A 13,707-nucleotide genomic window follows, 5' to 3' on the forward strand; every position below is an offset into this window, starting at 1 on the left:
AAGTTCTTACCATAAATTCTTTATCCTCTACCATATGCTTGTATACTGCTCCTATAATTTTCCCTTGTGATATTTCGTGGAGTTTTAACCATTGAGTTATTATACAATCATCTTTTATTCTAAATTTCCTTAATTTTTCCCATAAGCCTCTTATCGCCAGCCAATTTTCTCTCCCTCCCAGTTCTATTAAGTTTTGTAATGGTATAATTTCTCCTTCACTAACTAAATCTGATACTTTATGTATTCCTTTTTCTTTTAAATTCTTTATGATTTTCCAGCCTTCTATTCCAGTCACGCTTGCCACTGGGGATCTATCCAGAATGCCAGGCATCCATTTACTTCTCCATTTTCCCCATATATCCATATTCACTTTTCTTGGGCCTAGTATTCTATGTTTCATGTTTTTATAATCATTAGTATAAATTCCATAATTGCCTACTCCTTCATTTACTTCGTTTTCAAACTTTAACCATTTTGAGGTATTATCTTCATTAATATCTAATAAACTCTTTATCTGGAATGCCTCGAAATATTCCTGAGTTTTCGTATTCCCCATCCTAGAAGGCCATTTGGCATATAAACTATTTTATTCATCACTCTAGCGTTTTTTTAATTAAATATCCATGCTTTTATTTTTCTATCCCACTCCTCAAATTGTTTTTTGTTATTTTCCATTGGTAATGTTCTAAATAAATAAGAGATTTTGGGTAACAAACACATCTTTACTGCTTTTACTTTCCCCGTTATAGATAGGTTTTTAACTTCCCAACTTTTTATCTGATTTTGTATTTTTTTCCATCTATTTTCATAATTATATTTATACATCCTATCTTTTCTAGTAGAAATTATAATTCCTAGATATTTAATTTTCTTCTTTAATATCTCTTTATTAAACTGTTTCTTTTCTATGTTCATTCCTAGTATTTCTGTTTTATCCATGTTTACTGTTAACCCTGAATATTTCTTAAAATCTTCCAAAATTATTTTTAATTCTTTCATTGTATCCTCAGGATTAGTTGTTATCAATAATACATCATCTGCAAACATGTTTATTCTGATTTCTTCTTTATTTATTTTATATCCTTTTATTCTTCCATTGTTTCTAATTCTATTAGCTAGGAACTCCATTGCCATTACGAACAGGGACGGAGACAGCGGGCAGCCCTGTTTTACTCCTCTTCTAATATTTACTATTCCTGATAGTCCTTCATTTACTCTTATCTTAGCCTTAGCGTTTCTATATACTTCTTTTAATACTTCTATGAATCTTTCTCCAAATCCATAATTATGTAATGTTTGGAAAAGAAACTCATGACTTACTGTATCAAATGCTTTATATACGTCTAATTTTATCATAGCATATTTATGTTTCTTACCATGCTCTAACACATTTAATACGTTTCTTATTGGATGACGTAAATCTCTTCCTTTTACAAATCCATATTGGTCTTGTTCTATTATTTTTGGAAGTATATTTCTAATTCTATTTGATAATATTTTTGCAAATATCTTATAGTCTTGATTTAATAAACTTATTGGCCTATAAGATTCTACTAAAGTTGCATTTTTCCCTGGCTTCAGGATTGTCACTATCTCCGTCTCCCTCCATGTGTCTGGGGCCTTGATTTCTTAAATACTTGTGTTCAGTGATGGCTTGTCATTTATACACACACAGACAAAACAATGGTTGTATACTGCATACAAATTTACAAATATGTGGATGCATATGCATTTGTAACAGCTGTAGTGTACTTGTGCTATGCCAATTTCTTTAACTGCTAAGTAGGTCTAGATGTACTCTAATGTAAATAATTTTTCATCACTAACATTTAACTGTAATCTATGGTGTAGAGTAATGAAGCATAAGTATTTCCTCTGCATGAAGATTAATTGTAGGACCTATGTCATGGGCAGTGCAATCCAGAGGGGAGGGCAAATCCCTCTCTGGATGTGGTGTAGGGGTCCACTGGCGTAAATGCTGTAATGAATGTAATGGTTGGGCCTAGTATGCTGAAGACATGACTGAAGAGAAGATTGCAAGTTGAGAGCCGTGTTGCTTGATGGTCCTGGCAAGCTGAGTGAGATAATTCAGGGAAAAGCAAAAACATGCGGTTTGGCAGTAAAAGAACTGGACAATTGAGCTAAAGAACTTTGTGAAAGAACAAGTTGTGTAGCAGATAAGTAAAAGGAGGCTGTCAGTGATAACTGAAGGAAAACATCTTGTACAACAATCACCCGAGAATATGTCATCATATCTAAACAAGAGCCAAGAAAGAGAGTATAAGAAAAAGGGTCTTTCTGAGCATGGTGTGCCAAGTTAGCCAGGACTGCCATACCTGTCATCTGTACCCTCAATGAACTTGATCAATTCAGTGAAGGGATTGGTAGTGAGTATGAGTGATTGGTGGATGAGAGTATGAGTGAGATATTTCCCCTATGTATATAATCAACTGATTGAAATCCAGCCTTGGTTGTCCATGAGATTACTTGTACTATGTAGTGCTCTGTTGGTCTTGGTTTCATACTGTTTCAGGAAAAAAAAGAACCAGTTGCCATTTGGTAACAATGCCCTCTCCAGGAACACTTTTGCAGGTGAAGGAAGAAATACACTGGCTCCCAGCTGCTCTGATACCCCGCAATGCCTGTCTGTAATGCCTGGCCTCACGTCGGCGCTTGCTCGCTGCCCCAGCTATGCCAGCATTCTGGGGTAGTTCCAGAGTCTTTCCAAGGATGGAAGGCAGCATAGATAAACTGTTTTAATCAACAAGCAGTTGGCTGGCTGTTCTCTAAACTCCAGCTTTAGTCTGACAAGACTTGCCAAAACTTCAAGCAAAACACTGAGCTTTTCAGTCTAATTTTTATCTACAGATAAAATGGAACTGCATGTACTTTCTGTTAACCTCTGGTGTCGATCCACACAGCCATGTTCTCATGTCACCCAATAACCTTTTCCACTTTTTAGGTTCCCAACGGAGAGGTTACAATTTGTGAAAGTTACAACACAGATCTGATTTTTTGGCCATAACAGAAAGGACAAGCAAAAAAAAATTATTTAAATAAAAGCATGTAAATTAAAGATGTTCTTGTTTGTGTATTATGCCTTAAAGCAATGATGGTGTTACCAGTGTGGAGTGAATGGACAGTTTTGTGGTGACTTTATAATACTCTTCAATATATTTGCCCGTACTTCTAGTTCACAACAGAGTGTTGTGTGACTGTGGTTTTAAACAGGGTTTGCAAATAAAAGAAAACGTCAGACTTATTTTTAGCTAAATTGTCTTTTCCTTTTTGCTACATGCAATGTTCCCTGTAAGCTGTGCTGCTGCGCAGACACCATACTGGTACTGTGCATCTCAGGCAGTCCCTGGCAGGGGGAGCTCCTGCAAGTGGTTCACTTCCATGCAGTTCCCTACCGTGATTAGAGGGACTGTTGCTTACATGGTATGCTAATGGACAGTGGGGAGCTCTGAAACATGGGCCAAAACTGTCAAGTTGAAACAATGACTGGCACACTTTGGGATGAGTTCAAAAGGATGCTCTAATCTAAATATAGCAAACACTTAAGATATCTTGAGCCTAGGATAAGAAAACAGAAACATTTTGGAGTAAATAGTAAGCCTGAGAGTCAATGAACCAAGCAAGAGAAAAATAACTGGAGAATATAGTATTTCAGTTGGGAAGGTGTGTAGTGTAAGATACTCAATAATCACTTTCCATTTAATTCAGAGATGTGGTAGTGTTCTATATCCACATAAAGTTGAACTAGAGCTGTGGGTTCCAGCAGATGCAGACAGACTTCTATAGCAGATCAGAGAGCTGCTGCTTTAGAACAGGCTTGAGTCCCATTCTAGAAACAAAAAGAGGCTTCTATTGCAGAGAGGGAGCAAAAGTTTTTGCCTTTGTCTTTCTGCCTCAGAAGACATCAGGTATGTGAAACAAGTGTCTAAGGCAGCCCAGAAGATGCACTAGGCAACATCCGTCATGTCCAAACATTCCCTTCTATTTACTGAAAAGGGGGGAAAATTATGTTATTTTTCCTGGTGCTGAAAACATCAGCCCTGAAATGCAGAGCTTTCCTGGGATGAAGATGGATACAATAAAAATAGTCCTCCCCTCTATCAGAGACTGCAAGTGGAGCACAAATCCTTTTCATACCTAAGATCCAAATCCAACTGCAGCGTCCCAATGAAGTGAAATGATATAGACACATTCAGCATATCTGCAGTGTAGCCTGTGCAGGAAAGGTTCCTACTATATTGTGAGAATAATGTTCAAATGGTACATATGGTATTTCCATGATGGTAGAATCAAAGCATGCCCTACATCTTTCACTAAATAGTGTAGTAGCTTAGTAAAAATTATTTCTCTCAGAGAGCAAACTTCAGTTTTAAAATGTTATATTATAATTCATAACCAATGAATTTTCAGTTACGTTATAACTTTCCTTCTAGGTTCAGACATTGTTCAGTGGTTAACGAAGAATTTATCTATAGAGGATCCAGGTAAACACTTTATTTTAATCTACTGAATACTTTCTAACCTTGTGCTTTTGTGAAAAAATATTTATGAAAATATTTACAGTCCACCTTGGCTCAAGATATGCTGTTGTTCTTTGCTGTTGTTCCTGGTATAATAATAAAACCGACAGCTGTTTTATAAAGCAATAGAACTCTGGAATCTGTGATGATCACAGTGGGTTTAAAATTGCCATTCTGATTATTGAAAAAGAAGTGAGCATAAATGCCTGTTTGTACAATACATGATCTGTAAATCTCTAAACTGTTCAAATGACTTGCCAAAACTGAATGGTTATTGGGAGAGATCAGAAGAAGGATTTTCCCTTATAAATTGTCTTTCAATATCCCTATTTTCAGATTTGTCCAGATAAAAGTTATTATCTCTGATTATCACTCATATGGCATCTGCCTTCTTTACAACCAACACAGACTGAGTAAAGTTTTTCATTGAATTATCCACTACAACCTGCAGGGTTTTTTTCTTTCTCAGCTCAGACCCCAGTAACATATGCATAAAATTAGGTCATTTGGGCCTTAATGCCCATCATTTGTATTCACTAACAATTAATTGCATCTGGCATTTGGTGACCCATTCACCCAATATGGAAAGAACTCCGCATAATCCCCTTGTGTTTTCCCCACCCCAAACAATTTGTTGTCAGTCACAAACTTTGCTACCTTGTTGTTCACCTTCAGTTCCATACCATTTATAAGTAAATAGCATCAGACCCCTAAGACCCACTACTTCTCTTCACTGTGAAAACTATCCATTTATTCCTACCCTCTGTTTCCTCTTTTTAAAATCAATGACAATGAAGCAACGTGTCCTCTTTTTCCATGACAGTTTTCTCAGAAGCTTTTAGTGAGGTACCTTGTCAAAGGTTTTTTGGAAGTCCAAGTATACAGTGTTGTTGAATCAGCCCTGTCCTGTTAATACTAAAAACATTTTAAGGGGTTAGTGAAGGGGGTCTTCTCTTTGCAGAAACCATGCTGATGATGTTGTTGGCTATTCTGAATTTTCTGATGTAAATGTTTTACCATAAATGAGTAAAAGCTGCCTTACTGGGGTTTTTTTTTCACAAGCCATAGACCTGATATTCACACGTTTAAAACTTGCCTTTCAGTTTTTCACACATGTACAACAAGGGTGAAAAACAGCAGAGGTATGACTTCTGTATAACAAATATATTATAGCATTAGGTTTCATGGCCAAGATGTCACTGGACAGACACATGAAATGATCACTCAAGCTTTAAATTTTCCAGAAATTTTGAAACCATGGAGAAATTTTTACAGAAACTCCCCTCAGTCATTTTGGGCAATTTCTGCAATGCTTTCTTTATTATCAGTGCTATAGTTTAAAAACTTTATAAAATGCATCATCTGGAATTTTGCATACTGATTCAATAGACTTAGAAGGGCATAAGTCTGCTTAAGAATTGCACTCTCTATATATGCCATTTTCTAAAAAAAAATTGCACTAATATCCACACTAGAGGGAGAGAGAGCTGCAAACTACTGCACCTTATATTGCCTTCATTCATATATCTTAGATTTTCCCAGAAAAAGGTTGCTGAAAATAGAAAAGTAGGACTAGAAGCATATTTGGATACTGAGTTTATGAAAATATGAAACTTTTATAGAGTGTATTATTTTTATAGACATTATAGTGTGTTCATTGTGTATAGAATTAGTCAGATGTGAATAGGTACTATATCCTTGGAAATATTAAACTATCTACACCATGCACAGGAATTACCAATATCTAACTCTGTAAATTGAGCTATATAAAAAATGTTCATACATTTTGAGTAGGTAAAATCTTGTTTTCAGTAGCATTCCAAAAGAGAAAATATTTCACAGAAGATTTTTTTCAGTGCTTCCCCAAATTTCCATTTTTTCCAAGAGAAAGACTGAAGGATTTCCCAAACATTTCCCAGGCTTTGTATCTCTAGTGATCACCCAAATGAAACTTGGATACACAGAAAAGAATGGGGGAAATGTGTTTTACACTCCAAAGATTAAGCTATGCAAAAGCTGGGCATGGGTATGATGCATTACCACTGTATTTAAAAGGTAAAGGCAGTCTCCCTGTGGAAGTACTGGCTCATTACTGACCCACTGGATGATGTTACATCAGACCATTTACTAGGCAGACTGTTTATGGGATGATTTGCCATTGCCTTCCCCAGTGTTTACACTTTCACCACAGCAAGCTGGGTGCTCATTTTATTGACCTTGGAAGGACAGAAGATTGACTCAACCTTGAACTGGCTACCTGAAACCAACTTCTGTCAGGATCCAATTCAGGTCAGAATCAGAGGCCCCTTCCGCACACGCAAAATAATGTGTTTTCAAACCACTTTCACAACTGTTTGCAAGTGGATTTTGCCATTCCGCACAGCTTCAAAGATCACTGAAAGCAGTTTGAAAGTGCATTATTCTGCATGTGCGGAATGAGCCAGAGCTTTGACTGCAGTACCTCAGCTGTCCTCTCTGTGCTACAGGGCTCCTCACTACAGTATTCACCTGAAAGGAAAACTTTGAGTGCAAGGCAATTTCCCTTTAAAAAGTTATACACAAAAGGCTTTTACGATCACTGTATATATTTTAAAGTGCCACCAGGTGCTGGCACAAGTGGGGAGAATCCCTAAAACTTCCTTTCAAACACAAATGACTATGGAATCCAATCAAATAAATAAGATCTAGTCAGTGTGGATGTACCCATAGTTATCTGTTGCATGGCTTTATTTTTTGGCTTTAATTCATAAAGGTATATTTCCACCCCTTCCTCTCTTGCACCCAACCTATATACTTATGCTCTTAAAATTGCCATTCTGGCATCTTTCCTTTTGCCACAGTAAAGGCAATAGCCTTGAAAGGTTCACAAGACAATTAGTGCTGCAACAGACCCACCCAGTTATCTTCGTATTTGACAAAGGGATATTTGCAGTGGTGGCATTCAAATAATTTAACAACTGACACCATCTTAACAACCGGTTCTGCTGAAGCGGTGCAAACCTGCTGAATCCCACCACTGGATATTTGACTTTCAAAGGTTTATACCCCCAAAATAGTGTTGGTCTCAAAGGTGCTGATGGTGGAAAATGCCATCAAATTACTGCTGAATTATGACAACCTGGTAGGGTTTTCAAGGCAAGAGATGTTCAGAGGTGGTTTGCCACCTGCCTCTGCGTAGTGACCCCAGACTTCCTCAGTGGTCTCCAATCCAAGTACTAACGAGGGCTGTCCCTACTTAGCTTCCAAGATCTGAAAAGAATGAGCTAGCCAGATCAGGGCCTTTAAAGTGTTAATAGACTCAAATTTAGCTCTCTGGAATGTGTCTTTATGAATCTCACAAAAAGTGTGGCTTATGGATGGGGATCTATCAGCTATGGTGATACTTGCAGATCATTTTGCATGTACTTACTATTACCTATGCTGATTAAAAATCTGTATGAATACTATCTGCTGTGTTGTAGGTGGAAATAGATCATCAGTACTGTCTAGGGACAGCTGGTTAAAGAAGAATGTTGGAGTTGTAAATGGGTATGAAAAGCTTACTGCTGCTCACCAATGGGAAATCAGTATGCTTAAGATTTGAAAAATAATTTTCTACTAGAGTCTAGTCATCTCCTCAACTGAGTTTAACATTTCGCATAAAACTATAAATCTTTTAGTAAGAGAACCCTTATAAAGATAGTGTAACTAATTTATATGTATCTAGGTAAACCAGAAGATATACAAAAAATATAACTTCCTCCATTCTTAATCCTTCAGCTGGGGCATTTCCCCTACAAAAGCATTTCTGTGGTTTGTGGAGATGACTGGGATTTATTACAGGTCCATCAGGCTTCAGCTGTGACTGAAATAATGTCTGATTTCGTATGACACTTGGGTTTTGGCCAAATTTTTAGACATTAGCCAATGACCGGGCATCTTTTAACAGAATGACCATATACAAGCCCATATCTATATCCAAACTTAGAAAGTCTGAAATAGATTTTCACCAACTTTTGAAAATAATATTCTTTATCCCAACATTCTATCTCTGGGCTATTAGGGAATGAAAATCTGCTTCTCCCCCTTGTAGTTTACCTCACTACTTGGATAGTATCTAATCTGTCTGCTACATTCCATACCTTCCTGAAGGTTTTCACACACCATATCAGCTGCTTTTTATCCTGTCAGTGGAAAAGTGGCTGTATCATTTTTGCTCCCAGTCTTGACAGCCAAGGTTCCTGCAGTATCTGACTGGATTTATTTAAAAAAAACATTTTGCCTGGTCACAGTTATGTCACCTATTGTGTAACAAGTAGCTTTCCCCTTCGAACCAGCATTAGCTCCTCTCTTCTCCTAGCAACTTGCCTAAGTAAAGGTATAAAATAAATCATATCAATTTTTCAAGTCAAAATTTATTATGAGAATGATTTGCAGAAGAAATGCAAGAAACACAGTGAAAATATTTTCTCAGTTTCACTGTGTAACTGAGCATACGGTCCAGTTCTCACAGACCACTGTAAATAGAAATCTTACAGAGCACTGAGCACCATTATTTTCTGTCACTGTTTTTAGATGGAGCATCTATATGTCTTAACAACCAAGAGAGCTGCTTCCAGTGACAGATGAGTCTTCAGCTGGTTATTGACTAGCAACTGGAGCATTTTGGGGCCTTTGCAGAGGAGGTAGCTAGTGGAAAGCTGCTGCAGTTGGTAGAATTTGTATATCTAGCTGTGCTGTTAATTAGTATAAAAAATGAATGGCAAAAGTTCAGGCTAGAGTTGAGGAAGTTTCAGATGATGCATGCTACTGAGGGACAGAAGTTTCATCCTGAACTAGAAAACGCTGTCAGACTTTTCCACTTCTTCTGTATTGCTTCCCTATTTTCTTTCTTGCCACTTTTGTTTTTCATTCATTTATGACTCAGGGCCAGCACCATCAGATGGCTGGGATTGGTCTTGAACTCAAGTCTGTTGGGTTCTTTGCTGGGACTTGAGTTATTGTTGGCTTTTGAACAAATAGCTGGTTTTCAGCTTCAGTTTGTTTGTGTAAAATGCCACCAGTAGCAACCTATTTCATAGGCTGTTTGAGTGAAGATGACAGAGCTCTAAGTGCTACATGTTAGAGGTAACCTAAAAATTCAGGACAAATGCTTCTGGGTGATATCTGTTCAATTACTACTTTTGGCTATGGTCAAATATTTTCTAAAATCCTTTGCAGAAGGCCCTCACAGCCCTCGAGCAGCATAGCATTAATGTCAGAGATATCTACTACTTCACAGCTTGCTTCTTTTCAGAGCAGGGAACTGCAAGATCTTGTCTTCACACTTCGGAGATTCACTGATATGGTGTTAACAGGTTAGCAGCTATGAATAGCCCTTATTTATTCATATGGTTTGCATTTCTTTCTTTTAGTTTATGCTGCCCTTCTCTGCTGATGGAACTAGAATAGTTTTGTATTCCTACAGAAGGACACAGTTTAAACCAACATCTTTGTCATCACTTCCTGCCCACTTGCTCCTGTGCACTGGGCTTCTGTTTTCACAACAGCAGCAGGAGAAGCTCGGAACACATTTCTAGATTTCTCAACAGAATAATCATTCAAAATGCAGTCTTTACTCTTACTGTGTTCTTCCCTACAGAACTGAACCAAAATTTCTATTGAAAAACTAAGAGGTACTACAAAAATGGTTCTCAGTTTTGAAGTAACTCAAAGCCAAGGTCCCTTCCGCACACGCAAAATAATGCATTTTCAAACCACTTTCACAACTGTTTGCAAGTGGATTTTGCCATTCCGCACAGCTTCAAAGAGCACTGAAAGCAGTTTGAAAGTGCATGTGCATGTGCGGAATGTGCGGAATGAGCCCAAGTTTCTAAGCATTGGTGGCCATTAGCTGTCATGGAAGATTTTATGCAAGATCTAAAATGTTCAGGTTTGTTCCCATAGCTAGGGTTAACTTCAATACTTTCAAGAAGATTGTGTTTCCTACATTGTGCCAATAATTCCAATAGGATATGTAATTCTTTTCCCCCCAACATAAACTGTTGTAGAGTTATCTCAGAGGACAGTTTCAAAGAACATGATGGATGAATTTCATCAATGGATAATCTGATTTTCTATCCAATCCTTTGAAGGAGACCAGAATCACAATTTATGAACTTTTCCCCAGCGGGATGAGGCTTAGAAATTGTAAAATGAAAGCTGATTCTGGTGTTAGTATACCTTAGGTTTCCAAGAAATTTTACAATGTTAGTAGAGATGACGGTTTGGACAGCCTCTCCCCTCTACTTGCCTTTATCCAGGTTCTGGATAGATTCCATCTACATATCAAAGAATACTGTAACATACAATGTAAATGTAAAGTTATTGTCTTTCTAACAGGTTAACAATATTATGGTATCTTGTTAGGATCTGTTACAATAATGGAAAACATGCCATTATTTTACAGCAGTTGCAGAAAAACTGGGTTACATTTGCTAGTAGAGATGGGTTAGGGTAATATTTCATGCAGGGAGTGTTGTGGGGTATTCAAGCATCAGTATTGAGTATGCCTCACACCATACTATAACTGCCACAGATAAACACCTATGCTGTTGTGGAAAGCAATGCCTGCAGTATCCCATAATTATTCATTTATTTATATTCATCTATTTAAAATGTTTATACACTACTTTTCTTTTGTACACTCAAGCATTGTTGCGGAAACTTGAAAACCAGCAACAACATGTTCAGACAATCAGCACAAGATTGGTCTATTTTCATGGGCCCTTTTAAAAAGTTCAGCCTCCCCCCTCCCAGGTTTCCAGATACAGCACTTCCTGTCTTCTCTAGCCAGCCCATTCAAAAAATACCACCACCATCACCCTAAAGATGCCACTGAAAAAGCCGCAGAACAAACTGAAACTGTTCTAACCAGCCTTGGCATTGGGATTGTAAGAGCTCCTATAGTCTTTGGAGGCTGAGATGCAGAGAGGCATTCAGCAAGAATGTAGGTCCCAGGTGGTTAGGAGCTTTGAACTAAATGCAGAAACAGCCAATTTTGTCAACAGCTCAGTAATATGGCTAAATTTAATGCCTCCTGCCAGCAACCAGGAAATTGCACTCAGGACCAGTTGTCTTCAAAGGCAATTACAGTAATCTAACACTGAATTATAGTAGCATCAGCCAGCATAGCTAGACTGGCCATATGCAAGAAAGAAGATAATTTTTTAAAAGTAACTGATGAAAAGTATTCTTACCAACAGCACCAACCAGCGACTCCACTCACAAAGCCAGGTCCAGTAATATTCCCCCTAACATTCATCACTTAGCAAGTGATGAATGATTTGGGTTAGATTTTCCCTTGAGTTATTCCCTCACCAAACCTACCATTCTGTCCACAAGAATGGATTTCAAGGCATTCATCTGCCACTGTATGTGCAGATCTGTCTATGCAATCCAGGCCACTGCATACTGCAAGAGCAGAGAACAGGGAAACTTCACTAAGATGGTATAGCTCAGAATGACTCATGGAAGCCATGGCACCTGTGTTGGCTGGTTCCAAAATCAGTGCTAGTGAAGACAAATAATAATGTGTGAGATCAGAGCATACTAATAAGGTTCTGTTATCCCAGCATTAATTACTGTGTGTGATAGAGCACTTTAGCCAGCAGAAAAAACCAGTGATGGATCCAGTGCTTTCATCCATTCCTGTATCTGTGCCACAGTAATCAGCTCCAAAATCTTTTTGCAGCACTTTTTTCAATGTATAATTTTTAAATGTACAGAACAAATGGGAGTGTGCCATGTAACCTCCATTTTACTCTAGTACCAAAGCACCAATCTGACGAATTACTAGGTTCATCATGTGAGAACTATCATTAACCTTTTAGCTTCAATTATATGCCAAAGCTGGTTTAAAATTGTCCTTATTTCAGCTTGTGACAAACTGAAGCAATGAATGGAAGATTCAAAGCGAAGGTTTCAAAAACACACTATTTTAATGCTGCTTCCACACTATTACACATCAATGTATTCCCTGCTTCAAGCAGCCTTTTGCTTTGGAACAGATTTTTAATTATGGAACAGCTTTGATATATGATTCGGGTTAGATTTTCCCTTACCCTACTGCTCTGAAGTGACTGCAGGGAAGGCAAAGTAAATCTGTGTACAATGCCTTCTTCAGATTTTTTCCTCCCTTCCCTCTTCTACTTTTCCCCACCCATAATAGTCACTCCTACACTTGCATCATCCTGCCCTCCTCCCACTTTTCCGATCGGCCCTCTTTTTGTCCTCTCCAACCTCCATTTTTGTTCTGCTCCTTGGCAGGTGTCTTTTGGTGGACTTTCTTTTAGTATTTTTTCTTTTATTCTGTAATACATTGATGTATTAATAATGTGAATAATGAGCCAAATATCTGTGAACTACAACCATAAGACCTCCGTTGGTCTGGTAATCCATGCTGGCTTCTGCTCATTGCCTGCCATGCCTGCACCAACTTGGGGTGGAGTCCCACTATTTCCAATTTGAAACATTTGCCTCTTGAAACAGGAACAGCAGTAGCGTAGTGGTTAAGAGCAGGTGTACTTTGATTCCCCGCTCTGCCGCTTGAGCTGTGGAGGCTTATCTGGGGAATTCAGATTAGCCTGTACACTCCAACACACACCAGCTGGGTGACCTGGGGCTAGTCACAGTTCTTCGGAGCTCTCTCAGCCCCACCTACCTCACAAGGTGTTTGTTGTGGGGGTGGGGGGGAAAGGGAAAGGAGACTGTCAGCCCCTTTGAGTCTCCTTACAGGAGAGAAAGGGGGAATATAAATCCAACTCTTCTTTCAGCCAGTTCCCTGCCTTCTTTATGCTCATATCTCTTTCCCAGTCCTTCCTGTCCTTTGACTTCTTCTCTTGGACTCCTGATAGCACAGCAGATCAGACAGTGACCATGAAGAGCTTGCAGACTACTCCTATGTTCATTTCTTTCTTAATCTTTCTTTGAATGGTTCTTGTTAGTCTTTCTTCAGAAAACAGCTTTTGGGGAAGATCAATATGTTCTGCATTTAATTTGATTTTTCGGCCAATTACCCAAAGGGACTCTGGCAGAAATTTAGTCCCGATGTGCTTCCTCTTTGCAATGCACAGAAAGAGGAGGCATGTTGGGGCAAGATTTCTTGTCCTGACGCGCTTCCTCTTGCCCTGTGTGTGCTTCTCACTTTCCA

General features: G+C 38.3%; 1 protein-coding gene across 13 annotated transcripts in view; it reads left to right on the forward strand.

Moving 5' to 3' along the window:
- RGS7 (regulator of G protein signaling 7) overlaps positions 1 to 13,707 on the forward strand; it is a 228,464-nt gene that overhangs the window by 149,358 nt on the left and 65,399 nt on the right. For 10 of the 13 annotated variants that reach the window (XM_048485428.1, XM_048485443.1, XM_048485469.1 and 7 more), the window contains one exon: positions 4,452 to 4,502. The exons of the other annotated variants lie outside the window; for them this stretch is intronic. In XM_048485428.1, the coding sequence (XP_048341385.1) occupies positions 4,452 to 4,502 (51 nt within the window). The remainder of the gene's footprint in view (positions 1 to 4,451; positions 4,503 to 13,707) is intronic. 13 annotated transcript variants of the gene reach the window in all.

Source organism: Sphaerodactylus townsendi, linkage group LG01 (assembly GCF_021028975.2).
Source record: "Sphaerodactylus townsendi isolate TG3544 linkage group LG01, MPM_Stown_v2.3, whole genome shotgun sequence".
Classification (NCBI taxonomy): Eukaryota; Metazoa; Chordata; class Lepidosauria; order Squamata; family Sphaerodactylidae; genus Sphaerodactylus; species Sphaerodactylus townsendi.